The 18,207-nt window shown below is 34.7% G+C and overlaps 1 protein-coding gene across 1 annotated transcript; it reads right to left on the reverse strand.

Annotated features, from left to right (window-relative positions):
- Window positions 1-4,474: 4,474 nt before the first annotated feature.
- Window positions 4,475-17,950, reverse strand: LOC113085851 (sorting nexin-1-like). The gene is made up of 15 exons (XM_026255284.1): window positions 17,804-17,950; window positions 15,525-16,110; window positions 14,326-14,459; window positions 13,938-14,004; window positions 12,015-12,058; window positions 11,791-11,932; window positions 11,623-11,701; window positions 10,083-10,158; window positions 9,791-9,904; window positions 9,613-9,706; window positions 8,219-8,424; window positions 6,896-7,039; window positions 6,728-6,808; window positions 5,778-5,849; window positions 4,475-5,701 (listed from the first exon to the last, which is right to left on the reverse strand). The coding sequence occupies exons 1-15, from the start codon at window positions 17,903-17,905 to the stop codon at window positions 5,651-5,653; spliced, it is 1,992 nt and encodes a 663-aa protein (XP_026111069.1). The 5' UTR covers window positions 17,906-17,950; the 3' UTR covers window positions 4,475-5,650.
- Window positions 17,951-18,207: the final 257 nt, after the last annotated feature.

Raw genomic sequence — 18,207 nt, forward strand, 5'->3', positions numbered from 1 at the left:
GACAACATGACGTCACAGAACGTTGACCATGAATCCTTTTAGAATTCAGAGAGAGAGAGAGAGAGAGACATTCAAACAGAACGACACATTAACTAATAGCGTTAATTTATTAATTAATGAAATAGCATTAAATTAAAAAAAATACAATAGGAAAAGCATTACTTATACAGGTAACCAACTGCCAGAGAAAAAAAATAGAAAAATGTTATATAAACTTTAGCATAAAAATGTAAGTGACGTAATCGTCTTCACTGGCGTGCCCGAGTTTGTATTTATTTATTTATTGTCCAATCAAATGCCAGATAGCACGCATACGTCAGCAAGCTGTATCTTAAAAAACTTTGCTTCATCTGGAAAGCATCCAGTGTGTTGCCAACTTAGCAATTTTGTTGCTAAATTTAGCAACTTGTAAAACTACTCTATCAACTTTTTCTTCCAAAAGCACCTCGCAACAAATTTTTCAAAATTGGTTTGACTGCTTTTAGCAACATTTGATAAGTGACACGAACGATAAAAAGGCACACATTTTCCATCTTAATTACACTAAAAGAAGAAACCAAAGATGCCTAGCAGTACACACATCATATGTGAATGAAGTTAGCTGCTATTTGCAATTGTTCAATTTAAACATACTAATTGAAAAAATATATATAATTGTTGCATAAGTTATGATGCACTTTGTTAGTAGCTTGATTATTGATCATTTAGTAAACTGTAAGAAAACTATCTAAAAAAGAAAATTGAAAAGGTACTAGTAATTTTCCAGGTCATTATCCATTATTTGTTGTAACCCTGAAACCCCAAAACACAAAATGCAATGCATAATTTAAAATGCAGGTAAAAAACCTGTAAAAAAACAATACAGAAAATACTTCAATGTTAACACAGTAGACTACTTTTTGCAGACTTTTTACTAATACACTGCTTCAAACTATAATTGTTCAGAAATTGTAATTTTACTAACTTATTAGAAGAAAACGTATTGTAATCAATCAAAAGTGTTCAGGTATTCAACGTGTTGAATCTAAAAATAAAGTTTTTATATTGGAATAGTTATATTGTTGGCATTCATATACTATAATTAACGAACAATTTCGATTTTTTTTGCTGAGGTTTGATGTGGTGAACAATTTGTTTGTGCCAATGATTGACGTAAGAAGTTGCATCACCGAATTTGATATCACAGCATCATTTTAGCAATTTTTATGCCACAAACGACCTTTGCCTTTTGCAACTTTCCCCTGAAATTTGATCGTGTCAACACTGAGAAGCATCTGCTCTGTACAAACATCTTGATAAGACATCTTTAAGAATGGTCCATTTTCCTATATCTATAAACATCTTCCAATGCACCATCTTGTAAGTCATCTTATTTGACATCTGAATAGGAAACGTCCCTGTAGATGTTTTACAGTTGAGCAAACACTTTATATATAAATACTATAAATACTTCTTTTCAAATAGATGTCCTTTTTGTCCCCATTTGGACCTGATCAAGTCGAACAATTTATGGTCCTACGCCTTTCACAGATAACATTAACATAAATATAAATACATTTACAAATAAACCATATAAAAATACATAAATGTATGAATAAACCACTTAAGTAAGTGATTGCTATTGGGATGTGAAGAGAATTTCAACCAGCATAACAAAAAAAATATATATATTTTTGAAACCAAATCACATACCCTGCCTGTGACACATTAGATGTCTAACTATTGATTTATTTTAATATTATTATTATTATTTTCTTGAGAGAGAGAGAGAGAGGGAAAGAACTGCATGTTTTTCTGGAGATTATACCATTCAAAGTTCTTCAGACCAGTGTTTTCTGAACATCTTTTTTATTTGAGGGATAAATATAAAGAGGACAGTGTCTGTTTGTCATTTACTCATGAGTCTGTCATGAGATCTCTCATTCACAAACACTTATCATTCTTTACAAACTCGGTAATTAGACTTATGAAAGGATATTTGTGTAACTTATCTATGCAGAGTACAAAAGTAACAATTATTTGTGCGTTTAAATATTTTAGTTAATGATATTGACCGAAATCATTTAAGTATTTAAAATAGAATGACTATTTTTGTAAGGTCAGTAGTTAACAATGCATCAGCACTAAACCTGATGTACTCCTTTCTTCTGTCTGAATGGAGAATAAATGAGAATCACATGATTTCCCGTGACACACAACCACCCCATGCATTTACTGCTGACTAAACACACTCCGGTCTGAAGATAACCCACACTCCTGATGCTCAAGTGTTATCCCAGCATTCCCACTTCATCCTGTTCTGTTTAATTCAATGCTCTCAGTTTATTCTCATCCAAAAAGAGCAACTGATCATGAACGCTGGACATTTTTTTTGAGCTACAAATTGCTGGAAAATAAACAAGCTGAAAAGTTTTATGAATTTATACTTCAAAGGCTTTTGATATATGATAATGTCACATCAGATTTCAGAGAAACAGCCATTTACGATAAGAGTATTAAATAAGCTGGTGCTCAAACACAGAACAAATACTAAAAGAGGGAAGGCCTAAAAGAGGATCACTTCCTTCTTTAGTCCACTGTGTGGATGTGGATCTCTCAGTTCAAGATTTCAGAAATGACAAATATTAAGAAGCATTTTATGCATCCAGTTATGATCAGTGTTGTTATCGTTAACTAAAAATATACAATTTTATCATTGTTGTTATTATTAACTGAAATAAAAATAATAGGAGAAAATAAAAATGCGAAGATTAAAAAAATAAATCAAATGTTTAAAATACTAAAATCTGTGAAAATAAAATAAAGAAATGGAAGCTTAAAATGTTAATGAAAAATGCACATAGAAATTACTAAAAATTAATTTAATATAATTTTAAATATGAACTGAAAATATAAAGCAAAAGCTCATTTAAATATTAATAAATACTATAACAGGATATAAATAACACTAAAAAAGGATAAAAACACACATATATCTATCCATCCATCCATCCATCTACAAACCTGACTCCAAAAAAGTTGGGACACTGTACAAATTGTGAGTAAAAAAGGAATGGAATAATTACAATTCTCATAAACTTATATTTTATTCACAATAGAATATAGATAACATATCAAATGACATTTTGAAACGTTATGCCAAATATTGGCTCATTTTGGATTTCATGAGAGCTACCCATTCCTAAAAAGTTGGGACAGGTAGCAATAAGAGGCCGGAAAAGTTAAATGTACATATAAGGAACAGCTGGAGGACCAATTTGCTATTTATTAGGTCAATTGGCAACATGATTGGGTATAAAAGAGCCTCTCAGAGTAGCAGTGTCTCTCAGAAGTCAAGATGGGCAGAGGATCACCAATTCCCCCAATGCTGCGGTGAAAAATAGTAGAGCAATATCATAAAGCAAGGAGTTTCTCAGAGAAAACTAGCAAAGAGTTTGAAGTTATCATCATCTACAGTGCATAATATCATCCAAAGATTCAGAGAATCTGGAACGATCTCTGTGTGTAAGGGTCAAGGCCGGAAAACCATACTGGATGCCCGTGATCTTCGGGTCCTGCATCACATACAGGAATGCTACTGTAACGGAAATCACAACTTGGGCTCAGGAATACTTCCAGAAAACATTGTCAGTGAACACAATCTACCATGCCATTCGTCGTTGCTGGCTAAAATTCTATAGGTCAAAAAAGAAACCATATCTAAACATGATCCAGAAGCGCAGGATTCTTCTCTGGGACAAGGCTCATTTAAAACGGACTGTGGCAAAGTGGAAAACTGTTCTGTGGTCAGACGAATCAAAATCTGAAGTTCTTTTTGGAAAACTGGGACGTCCATGTCATCCGGACTAAAGAGGACAAGGACAACCCAAATTGTTATCAGCGCTCAGTTCAGAAGCCTGCATCTCTGATGGTATGAGGTCGCATGAGTGCGTGTGGCATGGGCAGCTTACACATCTGGAAGATGCGACAAAGAAGACCTAAGACAGTTGAGCAACTAGAAGCCTGTATTAGACAAGAATGGGACAACATTCCTATTCCTAAACTTGAGCAGCTTGTCTCCTCAGTCCCCAGACGTTTGCAGACTGTTATAAAAAGAAAAGGGGATCCCACACAGTGGTAAACATGGCCTTGTCCCAACTTTTTTGAGATGTGTTGATGCCATGAAATTTAAAATCAACTTGTTTTTCCCTTAAAATGATCAATTTTCTCAGTTTAAACATTTGATATGTCAACTATGTTGTATTCTGAATAAGATATTGACATTTGAAACTTACACATCATTGCATTGTTTTTATTCACAATTTGTAGTGTCCCAAATGTTGTTGAATCGGGTTTGTATCTACAGTATCTATCCATCCTTCTGCTTAGCTTTATACTGTATAACTAGAGTCTATAATTGAAATATCCATCTATCTATCTATGTATGTATCTACACACACACACACAAACAACAAAAAACTATTAAATCAAAAGCTTGATATTTGTAGTTAAATCTTTATTGTTTTTCTCAAAAGAAGTGTCCATAGTGAAAAAAATATCTGCTCCCTTTTTTCTAATAAACAAACTTTTGATTATTATGGCACCTAAAGGTGAAGTTGAACCTGTTGATGTGTGTTCAAAGTGTCATTACAGCAGGGCCCAAAATCATCCATGAAGCAAACAAAAACACAATGAATCTACCAGCCTAACAAACTCTGACAGCAGCAAAATCTGTATTAAAAAACACAAAATCTGATGTAGAAACAAGTTCATCATTATTAGTGGCGTAGCAAAAGTTGATTCATTATTATAACATGCCAGATTCCAGAGTAGATAACAAAAAAATATGATTTGACACAAAATAATAACATGTTGGCATAAATGTCAAAAAGTGAAGAGAAAAGGAATGAAATAATGAACAAAGAAAACCAACTTTAAGACTGAAATGCTTCGGGCTTCCTGTTTTACCAGGCTAAAACTGATATAAAACACATCAGGAGTGTGTTTTTAAATGCTTAACATGATCCGAAATCTATGGAAGATTCGTGATTCATGAAATGAGCCTTTGAATAAAAAGCAACAATTCAGTAAAAAAAAAAAAAAAGAAAAAAAAAAGGCTGATCAATATCCTTTCCACTGCATCCAGCCAGTTTCAGTCTTTTTATTTAAATTGTCACTAATAACTGTATTACAGCATCTTTTACTGCAAAATACAATATCATCATGGTGTTTACAGGTGTATAAACCAATACTCCGGACGTCTAAAACAGACTAGGTCACTATTTGTCCCTCCTTAATTAGTATAGACTCCTTGACAGGTCCCACAAGTGGCCTGATGGGAAGTTTCTTACAGAGTGAGTGTATGATTGAGGGGCGAGCGCCCTCTAGTGAAAACCATTGACCAATAACAGAGGTGTGGTTGCATACAGATGAGGAAGACACCCAGCCACCACATGCATTCACATCCCCAAAACAATAAAGATACAAAGTAAGAAAATAAAGATGACGATTACACAGAAAATATACAAGTTACTAATTCAATCAGAGTAACGAGCAGCCGGACAGATGATTTCCCTTTGCAGCACGGTTTCTCTTGGTTTATAGGCGAGAGGTAAAGAGTGTAGAAAGGCCTCAGTTTTCTGTGAGTTTGTGTTTGCGTGCGGACGCCGCGTCACGCGATCGCTTTCGCCTCGGGCAGAAACGCCTCCCAGTATTTGATCATCTAGAGGAGAGAGTGAAATATGAATGTGTTTTGAACATGATTCAGTCAAATAAAATGATTAAAAAGGTTTCTGTACCTGTTGTTGTGAGTGCAGCACGGACTCCAGATATTTGATGATTTGTCTCTTAAAATCTCGAGCTTTCTCTTTCTGTTAGCAAAGAAATTATACTGAAAAGTCAGTCTTTTTGAAGAGAAGGATGTTTTATCGTTTTAATTTGATGAAAATGTGCTCACCCTCAGGCCATCCAAGATGTAGAGGAGCTTGTTTCTTCATCAGAACAGATTTTGAGAAATGTAGCATTGCGTCACTTGATCCTCTGCAGTGAATGGGTGCCGTCAGAATGAGAGTCCAAACAGCTGATAAAAACATCACAGTAATCCACATCACTCCAGTCCATCAGTTAACGTCTTGTGAAGCTAATAACTGCATGTTTGTAAGAAAACAAATCCATCATCAAGACGTTTTCAACTTTAAACTGTTGCTACTAGCTAAACTATGATTATCATTATCCATAATATTGCTTCCTCCAGTGAAAAATCCATCTCCTGTTGTCATCTCTCACATCAAAATCCACCTATATATTTGTTTAAGACTGTTTTCACTTTTAAATGGTGCTGATCTTTGCCAATGTCTCACCAGATTCAGATGAGATGACTTTTTCAATAAAGAAAGCAATATTGTGGACTCGTGGTATTTTAGCCGGAAGCAACAGTTTGAAGTCGAAAACTCTCCTAATGATAGATTTGTGTCTTATAAACAAGCTGGTAGCTTCACAAGACATTAACTGATGGACTGGAGTGGTGTGGATTACTGTGATGTTTTTATCAGCTGTTAGGACTCTCATTCTGACGGCACCCATTCACTGCAGAGCAAGTGATGCAATGCTACATTTCTCCAAATCTGCTCTGATGAAGAAACAAACTCATCGACATCTTATTTTCAGCACATTTTCATCTTATTATAATTTGTGGGTGAACTACTCCTTTAATGCTGATATTTAAATTAACGTGGTAATCGGCTCTCACATCAAATCGGATGACTTCTTTCCGTACGGTGGCTGAGATTCTCTCAAACTCTCTCTCGTACTGCGTGACTTTTGCTTCCCACTGGAGGATAAGAATAAGAGACAGTCCTAATAAAGCGGAGTAGTTAAGGTCACAGATGTTATTGTTTATCTGTATAGCAGCAGTAACCTCAGCGATCTCATCCTTGGCCTGCTGGAGTTTGTCAGGTTTGTTGGCCCACAGGAGCTTGGCCTCGGCCTCTCTTTTCTTCTGCAGCATGTTCTCAGCGTCCTGCCAGCGCTGCCACGCTTTCATCCTCTGATCAAAACAGCCCTGAAAAACACATTATTAAGAAGTTAGATTAAGAGGTGGATGGCTGGCATGATTGAAATCTTATGGTATTACAACAGGAACAAGATTAATAACTAGATACAGCTTTTTTATAATACTTTATTTTTTATTTATATTACAAAAAATAAATGTATTATCAATATATATAAACACACACACACACACACACACACACATATATATATATATGTGTGTGTGTGTTTATTTATATCTATATAATACATATATATATGTGTGTGTGTGTGTTTATTTATATATTGATAATACATATATATATATGTGTGTGTGTGTGTGTGTGTGTGTGTGTTTATTTATATATATATTGATAATACATATATATATATATGTGTGTGTGTGTGTGTGTGTTTATTTATATATAGATAATACATATATATATGTGTGTGTGTGTTTATTTATATATAGATAATACATATATATATGTGTGTGTGTTTGTGTGTGTGTGTTTATTTATATCTATATAATACATATATATATACATGTGTGTGTGTGTGTTTATTTATATATAGATAATACATATATATGTGTGTGTGTGTGTGTGTGTGTGTTTATTTATATATAGATAATACATACATATATATATGTGTGTGTGTGTGTGTGTGTGTGTGTGTGTGTGTTTATTTATATATATTGATAATACATATATATATGTGTGTGTGTGTGTGTTTATTTATATATATTGATAATACATATATATGTGTGTGTGTGTGTGTGTGTGCGTGCATGTATTAAAAAAAATATGGACAATTCGGTTCATTCTTAATTATAAACACAATAACTATGACTGGATGAGTGACATCTGAAGCGGTTTCTTCTGTGTGTGTGTGTGCTCTAGTTTCAGTACATATCAGGACACAACTCTGTATAATGACATGGGTATGACACAGGTATTACAAGGAGAGGGTGACTTATGAGGACATAACCCATGTCCCCATTTTTCAAAACGCTTATAAATCATACAGAATGAGTTTTTTTTTTGAGAAAGTAAAAATGCACAAAGTTTCCTGTGAGGGTTAGGGTTAGGTGTAGGGTTGGTGAAGGGCCATAGAATATACAGTTTGTACAGTATAGAAACCATTACACCTATGGGATGAACCCACTTTTCACAAAAACAAACGTGTGTGTGTGTGTGTGTGTGTGTACCCTGACAGCTCCCAACAGACGTATATAATCGGCCAGCAGCTCGGAGAAGGTGAAGAAGTCGTTGGAGGCCTGCTCCTGATGGAGCTGCTCAATTCGATCTTCCACCTCGGCCAGCTGAGACAGAGCTCGCGACAGAGCCGTGTTGTCCTCCGAGCTGCCCAACATCGCCACGCTCTTCGCAAACACCGCTGTGTTCCCAGATAACTCTGAAAATACCAACCATACCATCAAACCAGCAGTCGGCTGACAGGATCACATACTTTCATCATCCAATCAATTTATGGTGGATAAAATCTTAATTTGTCAATGAATATTCATTCAACTACGACAGCGTTTTAGTGCCACTTAAAAAAAAAAAACAATCTAAGATTATGAGGTTAAAGTTGAAATAAATTCATATAATCCATTAAATTCGTTATTTGTAGTGCGCCAGCCACCCAATAGTAATAAGATTTGTGTTTTTGATAGACCTACTTTTAATGTCTCAGCTTTCAAAATCAGTTATATAGCGAAACACAAATTATGTCTTGCAATAATGTGTTATTCAAGCTCTTTAATGATCAGATCGCTGTATTTATGTGAAACAATTCATTAAATTAAACTTTTCTTTGTGAAAAATTCCAAATAGGCTATGTGAAAATGTATTCAAGAAATATTTCAACTTTATTCACTAAATATTCCGACTTTATTCACTAAATATTCCGACTTTATTCACTAAATATTCCGACTTTATTCACTAAATATTCCGACTTTATTCACTAAATATTTTAACTTTATTCACTAAATATTCAGACTTTATTCACGAAATATTCAGACTTTATTCACGAAATATTCCGACTTTATTCACGAAATATTCCGACTTTATTCACGAAATATTCCGACTTTATTCACGAAATATTCCGACTTTATTCACGAAATATTCCGACTTTATTCACGAAATATTCCGACTTTATTCACGAAATATTCCGACTTTATTCACGAAATATTCCGACTTTATTCACGAAATATTCCGACTTTATTCGCGAAATATTTTTACTTTATTCACTAAATATTCCGACTTTATTCACTAAATATTACGACTTTATTCACTAAATATTTTAACTTTATTCTCATAATATTTCAACATTATTCTCGTAGTAGGCATATTACGACTTTATTCTCGAAACATTTAGACTTTATTCTTGTGATATTATGAGATTAAAGTCGAAATAATACGACTTTAATGTTGTAATCTCTTTTCAACATGGCACTAAAACTCCGTTGTACTCAACAGATGTCACATTACACAAATAAAATCGTTTTTTTTTTTTTTTTTTTTTAAGAATAAATATCTGCATTTAAATTCAAATTTCAGCTAATTTGAAAATGTGAGACTGATCGTTTGCACTTCTGACCTTTTCTGTGATTGACGAGTGACTCCACCATGACGTGAAGTTTCCTCAAATGCTGCTCTTCATTTTCTACATCCTGGATCTTCTCGTCAAACCACTGAAACCGACACAAACACACCGTTTTATACTAGCTTGTTTTTAAGCCTTGACCTCAGTGAAGAGGAGTTGCTCTTCCACTCACCACATCCTGTTCGTTCATCTTGATGGTCATCTTACTCACAGCATCCGTGGCTTTGTTCAGCATTTTAAGGAAGCCGGCTCCACTCAGAGTCTGTGTGCTGACCGCTCTGGGTAACTAACACACACGCACAGAGCATTGAATTGTCATTACACACAACAAAGCTGATGTTTCTGCATGTGAGGAACAGACAGATAAACTTCTGCAAGTCACTTCTCTTAGGAAAGCTTTATGCTAATGTTAAATTGTGCAGATTAATGTGCAGAATAATTATGTCACTAAACAGATGTTTTACCTCCTCTTTCTCCAAAAACTCTCTCACATCAGGGTCCTGCAGCAGAGACGGGTGACACACAACCCTCTGAAGATACCTGCAACAACACAAACAATCTCACATTCGCATTTTAATATAGTGACAGAAGTACAATAATAATTACAACTAACATTTATATTACAGTAGAAAAAAAATGTGATTCTGGAGCACAAAAGCAGTCTTAAGTCTCTGGGTTTATTTGTATCAATAGCCAAAAAAAAACATTGTTTGGGTCAAAATTATTGATTTTTCTTTTATGCCAAAAATCATTAGGATATTAACTAAAGTGTTCCACGAAGATATTTTGTAAATTTCCTACTGTAAATATATCAAAACTTAATTTTTGATTCGTAATATGCATTGCTAAGACCTTTATTTGGACAACTTTAAAGATGATTTTCTCAATTTAGATTATATAGATAGATTTTTGCACCCTCAGATTCCAGATTTTCAAATAGTATCTCTTAATAGTAAAATAGTAAAGCTTATGTATTCAGCTTTCAGATGATGCATAAATCTACATTTCGAAAAATTTACCCTTATGACTGGTTTTGTGGTCCTGGGTCATATATATATTAATATTAATTACTACTAATATTATATTATTCAAGCGTAAAGTAATTTTTCTACATTCATTACAAATAAAATATATATTAATTACTACTAACGTAATATTTTATTATATTATCCAATCTAAACAATCAATAAGATTAGATTGGATAATAGAAAAAAATGTGATATAATAAACTGTAATTAATATTGTATAAAGCACTATAAAAAAGTGACTTGATATAACATAATACAGACACAAATACATATAATAGAGACGGACAAAATACACATAATTTATTAAGCAATCTAAATATTTATAATAATACAATGTATATGTAAATATGTTAAGATTAGTTAGCACTAACATTATATTACATTTGTACACATTCGAATTAAAATTTGTAAAAATTATAACTAACATTATATCTACATCATTTTCTGTCTATATTCTATATATACAATATTTTTACTACCATCACTATCACTACTAATTTATGCCATTTTTAAGTAATTTAAGTGTAAGAAATTATTTATTAGTATTAATGACTATTATCGTGATATTATTCAATCTTAGTATTTTTTCTGTCTTGATTAATGCGCAAAAACTGTTAGTAGTAATTAATGTTAATTTAGTTAATTTTTTTCTCTCCTCATGAATTAAAATATATACGGTAGATTAATATCAATTACTCTACAATAGTATTTTTATATTGTATTGTATTGTATTATATTATTTTATTTTATATTATCCAGTCTAGGTCACTTTTCAATCCTCATTCAAATGCAAATAAAATTTGGGATTTTAGACGAAAGAGACTTCATTGGAGGCAGGGAATGGAGAAATGTAATAAGAAGAGAAACCAAATGAGTTCAGTCATGCCACACTGTTGGTCAAGACACAACGTCAGAGAGGAATAGTGATTCATTGCTTTAGTTAAGTGCACCTAGATAAGAAACAATGTAGACGGACCTCTCAAGAGCGGCTCTCCTCCGCTCCACAAACTCTGCTGACGATGGGTCCTCCTTCCCGACTTTGACTTTTGTCATACCTGGCAAATCCACACACATTTATTCAGAATCAGCCACTTCAATCCACAATCAGATCAGATGTGACGCACGGGCAGAAGCGAGTTCCTACCCAGGATGCTCTTCTCTGGCGCTGGAGGTACGATGTATCCATTCTGTGAGTGTTTCTCCGAGAGCTTTTCGAACAATCCAAGGAAATCACTGAAACGTCTGCGAACGGTAAACGTCTTGCTACGGAACATGGTTAAAGACGTCTGGGAGAGAGCAGTGAGATTCAGACGATGTGTTACTTCGTGTGTTAACGTGAAGAGGATGAGTAAAGAGACCGAAAATCACCTGTGTTGAAACTTTGTAGGCCATATAAGCGTTCATACCATCACCTGTGAGAAGAAGAGAGAGAGAGAATCTCCTTGCATGAACAAAAGAAATGCAAAAGAATCCTGTTTTTTTATTTTTTATTATAGGATCTAAACAGCTATTACGCTAAGACTTGTGCTGGTATTCGGTAATGCAATATATCACGGTAATGAATATGCACGGTATTGGTATCATGGGCACTTCTAAATACCGCCAATAATTATATTACAAATTATTCTAAATTTGGAATGCATTTTAAGAATACTATTCCCATCAACTGGTCAAAGTGCACAACACCGCTGTATGCTGCTTGAAAGACTCTGTGCGCTCTGATGTAAACAAGCACGTAAGAGAAGCACATGGAGGAACACGTGAGAGACACGCTGAATGAAAGCACATTCACTCTCTGACAGCAGATGGCGCTAAACTGCAGAAAATGTCCTTAACGTGGAAACCCCTTAAATAAACCAGCTGGACTACTTTCTTAAACATATTTACCGTATTTTCCGGACTATAAGTCGCATTTTTTTTCATAGTTTGGCTGGTCCTGCGACTTATAGTCAGGTGCGACCTATTTATCAAAATTAATTTGAGATGAACCGAGAGAAATGAACCAAGAGTTCACATTACCGTCTCCAGCCGCCAGAGGGCGCTCTAATGCTGCTCAGTGCTCCTGTAGTCTACACTGAAGACATAGAGCGCCCTCTGGCAGCTGGAGACGGTAATGTTTTCTCTTGGTTCTTGGTTCTAAATAAATGCGACTTATAGTCCAGTGCGACTTATAGTTCGAAAAATATGGTAAATAATTTTAAATAGCCAATCAGATTTGTGTATTTGCTTTGATGTTCATCACAGTGCCAAATACTTAAGTATTAAGACTTAATAGGTTATTTTAATCTGGACTACAACGTGCCCATATATATTTTAATTGTTAATTCACACTTTACATCAGGACTTCATTTTTAACATTAGTTAATTCATTGGTTAACATAAACTGCCAATGACAAATTCTTCTGAACATTCATTAATGTTAGGTATTCCAATAATTAATAACACATTGTTAAAATGTAAAGTTGCAACTGTATTATTTAATGAGCTAACATGAACTATGACTTTTTTTAACAAAGATTAATAACTTCTGTAGCAGATGTAGCTATTATGAATGTTAATGGTTAACTAATGAGATTGTAAAGTGATACCTATGGGTCTTTTGCACTTTAATCTGTGCAATCCTTTTAACTTTAAATATTTTTCTTTATTGTTTTATTTTATTTAAATGTTCAGTTATTTTTGTTATTAGAAAAAAGTTATTTAACCTATTATATTATATTATACTATATTTTGAGCACTTTTTTTAAATTTCAATCCCGTGATAATACCGTTTACCGTCATAAAAGCGTGAGCAATTAATCACAACAGGAAAATTTGATCCCGGCATATCCCTAATTACACTATACTGTTATTCTCAAGATCCTCCACAACAAATGTATTTCTGCAATACTGTAACTTGATAATCAGCACCTGCGAAATCACAAACAACCAAAACTCCTTCTGTAACGGTCTATAAACCACAATCCCATACACAGTCAAGCGGGAAACTGAAACATTACACATCTTCTGCTGATTTTAGACATTAAAGTAACACCAAACCTTTAAAAAAGAGAAGGACAGGAAATGAAAAATAGCTGGCACAGGGCAAAAAGAGGAAGTTCCAGACAGATTCAGATCCTTAATTAGAACAATTTCACCTCATAAGATAATCAGCTTCCTGTTTTCTGCAGCTGTGTTCGAATGTGCTTTTACACTAATGTGTTACGTGCGCAGTATTAATCCTCAAAAGCTAGAAAAAAAAAAGAGACATTAGAAATTAAGCGCAGCTGTCATAGCGGAGGACAATCTTACCGACTTTCTCTGGATTCGTGACAGAAATGTTGAGATCAAACTTGTCCTCGCTCTCCTCTTCCTCAAGCTTTATGTGGGAAAAAATGAAAGGAAGAGGGAAACCGACTGAGAAATTGCTCTGAGGTGTGTATGAAGGTCTAATCTGACCTCTAGAGATCAGAGAATCTGGTTTTGATTCTGATTCCATTTAATCTAGTATATCGAATAAATTTGGTAAGTAAATTTTAGATCAATAGAAATATATGATGCATGACTTTAAGATTCATTCAAAAGAATCAGCTCATAAGAGTCATTTGCATGTGAAGTGGATCATTAAAAGAATCAAACATCATTCGGTTTCAGTATTTTTTGTTAATTTGTATTGTTTGGGGTTTATGGAGTGTTGTACCTCCTCCAGGGTTTTGGACGGAGCTCTGCTGGAGCTGCTGGCTTCAGGGGCGGCAGGAGCAGATACTGGCGGTTTCACAGCGTCTTTCTTGCGGTCATTTCGAGGACTGTCCAGAGACAACTCCACTGTAGCTTCTGAGTGAAATCATGAGAGAAAGAGTATTATATGTATTCAGTATAACTGAAAAGATGTTGCAACACACACACAGACAGCAAAACACATTCCATCAGCAACATAGCACAAGGTGAGAGGGCAAAGGTCAAGGAGAAATTCCTTTTCCTCTTCCTGAGTCAACGCTGAGAAAGCAAATTCATCATCCATCGCTAAAATTTGATGTGCATGCATTCCTGCATTCCAGTAGACAACAGCAGAGAGAAATAAAAAAATAAACCTAAAGCAAGTCAATTCTGTGTTGTTTCCGTATTATTTATATTCTAACATAGCTTTTTTTATTATTATGAATCTGCTATTATTTTTATATTTTCAGTTTTCATTTTTAGTGTCAGACTTAGTAATAATATCTGCTTTTGATATTTTCATTAGTCTGTTTATTTAAATATTTAGTTTTCATTTATTTTTATTTCAGTTTAAACTTAAGCCAGTTAGTTACCAGAACAAGAAGTTTAAGTTTTTCGTTTATTTCAGATTTATTTTAATCAACAATAACAACATAAACTATAAGTTAACAGTAAAAGCACTGCTTCAAACTGTGTCTCACAAGGTACTAAGACAGGAATCGAGGATCAAATACTCCTGTGAAGGCCCAATAGTTGTCTGGAAACACGAATCATACAGTTAAATGGATATGTGATGTTCAAATGTTTGGGAAGGCAGCTCTAGGTTTCGAAACACACATTTTCAAATGCAAAATATACAAGCGCACGTATGATGCCCAAAAGTGTCATGTGGAAAAGTCCACTAGGTTTTGAAAGAAAATGTCCAGGTGAATGTACAATGCTCAAAAAAATTGTATAGGAAGGTAGCTAGGTTTTGAAACGCAAACTGAACTTGCTCAAAAATGCAAGTTTATATACATATGATGCCAAAAAATGCTCTTTAAGAAGATGGTTTGAATGCACTTGTGATAATTCGACTCTCACACCTGAAATGCCCAGAAACTGCTGTCCGTGTAGGCATTTCATTAGGATTCAGAAGGGCCTACAGTTATGATCTGGTGTCACAGGTGAAATGTGTCGTACCTGAGAAGAGATCCTGCTCCTCGGAGTGGACCCCGTTGGTCCTGGAGCTGCTGCTGCTGGCGGAGGGTTTGGGGACAGGTGCAGTCAAGGCTTCCTCGGTGAACAGATCCGTGGGGTCGTCTTTAGCCTGTGGCTTGACCTTCACCTCTGTGAAAACATCAACAGCTGGCCCCGAGGGCTGAGGCTTCTTCGTCACAACTTTTGGCGGCTCCTTAAACAGTTCCTCCTCGTCATCGTCGTCACCGAACATCTCGGCACTCACCGCCTTCTTGACTGAAGAGCTTTTGTGCACAGGTGGTCCACCGAGGACACCAGACTTTGGCGCTTCTACAGGCTCGTTCAAGAGATCTGGCAAGGGATTCTGGACCTCAGGTGAACTCATTACTTCGCTATCATCGTCCAGCGGCTCGCTGAACAGGTCGGCCTCATCGCTGCTAGGAGAAGGGATCTTGGCGTCTACTTTCTTCTGGGGATCAGAGTTAATGTTGCTGAGAGGATCGCTGGAGATGTCTTCTGGTGGCTCGCTGAAGATGTCTTTAGGAGGTCTGATTGTGTCCGGTGACGGAGAATCCATCTGTGAGATCGACTAGGAACAGCACAGAAATGATACAGAGCTAATGTTGTCAAATGACTATAAATATATTTATTAGGAGCTGAAACAAGATTAGATTGCGTTTAATGGCCAGTGCAAAGAAATTTTATTAAATACAGTAAACTTTTTCAGGGTTGAATCTCACATAACCTGCCTGGTTAAAGCTCTCCACTAAATAAATAAATAAAATAATTTATTTTTATTTTATTTTGCATTGAAAAGCAAGCATATGTCCCACCCAAATTCTTATTACTGTAACAGCAATTATATATTTATTAAGTCAGTTTTTGTTATTTTATGTGTATTTCTATAATTGATTATTTAAAATAAATAAATGTAATGTTTTTTTTATGCTATTTAAAGCTTTCATTATTCATTGTGACAGTAATTACACAGCCTATTAAAAAAAAAGTTAAATATTTATTATATTTATTACATTTTTACAACCAAATTCTCATTATTATAACAGTTATTACATAGTATTTAAAATGTAAATATCATTTTAAATACTATGTAATTACTGTGATAATAATGAGAATTTGGTTGGAAATAATTATCATTAATATTTGCTATTTTTATGTAATTGTGCATTTGTACATTTGGAGATTTAAGATAAATTAAAGCAAGCAAGCCTATTTTAGTATTTTTCTGCATATAAAATTAAGCACATTTTCCAACCAAACTCTCATTACTGTAACAGAATTATATAGTATTTAAGTTCTAAAATATTTATCATGTTAGTTTTATGTATTCCAGCATTTTTTACAAATGGTGATTTGAAGTATATAAATATAATTGATCTCCAAGAAGGTGGTTTTCATTACTGTCACATTATTTAAAAATAAATAAATACATAGATAAGACAGAATAAATAAAAGTGTCCCTAACAATGCTTCTAAAATTAACTACTTTTGCATTATGTTAAATAAATTGCATATTTCCATTTTTGATTTTAGGGTAAAACATTAATTATATGCTATATATTTGCTAATTTCTCATGTGATTCACAAGGCGTTAAAAGCTTGGCATTGGAATAAAAGTCATTTATACTTCTGAAACTCACATGATCACACCATCAGTTCTTTGACCTGAAAAGACTGGAATAATTACACTAAGTAAATACTGACTGCTGGACACCAGCTCATTCATTAGAGACCTGCCTTCTAATACATGCATGCATGCATATACATATTTAATATGTATATAATATCTTAACTAAGTTACAGTGTGTTGGGTGGTTTTGCATAAACAAGTTCATGAATTTTCACACTTCCCATATTAGACATAGCACGTTTATTTCACACACACGTCAGTTTTTGAAAACTTGTTCTTGTTCTTTGAAAACTTGTTTGAATACCTTGGGGTATTTCTAAAGTTACTCAACTACAAGAGAAGAGTCCTCCAAGAACTTCAGTGTGTCACGCGCAGGCCTAAACTCAGATCTATTTAATCCTGCGGCAGGACCAGATATGAGGTGACGATGAAAATAAGATTTCTTTATTCAACTATCACGCAGATGTGATCGCAACAAACTCTGTGTGAGCCGGCAGAGCTGAAGAGCTAACTGAAGAAGAAGAACGGGCAGATCCGAAGGTGTCAGAGAAGTGAAAGCGATCGGTCTGTTTGTCTGTGTGTAGGAAGTATATAGCTAATTAGCTTTGCAGCTCCGTTTAGTTTTGTGTCTTACCGTGCCCGTGAACGCATCTGCTCCCTCGTCGCTGTCCTCCAGCAGCTCGGGCTCCTCTGAGTCCGGGAAAGGCGGAGGACTGCGCTCCGAGTTAGCCGCCATCTTCAACTCCACACACACACACACACACGGAAAAACTTTATTACAAGCGGGAGATAAAAATGACAGAGTGACATTGAACTTAAACGGGGGGGAAGAGAGAGAGAGAGAGTGGTAAACAGCGACGCCTAGTGGTCAACAGGGGCGGGGTTTGCTCGGTTGCGTCACGCTCACAAGACCACTCCCAAAGTAATACAATATAAAATATTATTTATACACTGCAAATTGTTTTTTTAAATAATAACAGCTTGGGGTGGAGTTGTTATTGATTTCTATATTTTTAAATGGAAAAAATATGATAAAAA

This window comes from Carassius auratus, unplaced genomic scaffold (genome assembly GCF_003368295.1).
Source record: "Carassius auratus strain Wakin unplaced genomic scaffold, ASM336829v1 scaf_tig00042450, whole genome shotgun sequence".
Taxonomy (NCBI): Eukaryota; Metazoa; Chordata; class Actinopteri; order Cypriniformes; family Cyprinidae; genus Carassius; species Carassius auratus.

Bases quoted from the DNA above. Each gene is read 5' to 3' on its own strand.
- LOC113085851 (XM_026255284.1), bottom strand. From the start codon at position 17,905: ATGGCGGCTAACTCGGAGCGCAGTCCTCCGCCTTTCCCGGACTCAGAG. The intron at 12,059-13,937 runs GTAAGATTGTCC...TTCTTCTCACAG, and splicing joins CACGAATCCAGAGAAAGTCG to GTGATGGTATGAACGCTTAT. The intron at 9,905-10,082 runs GTAAAACATCTG...CGTGTGTGTTAG, and splicing joins AGTTTTTGGAGAAAGAGGAG to TTACCCAGAGCGGTCAGCAC.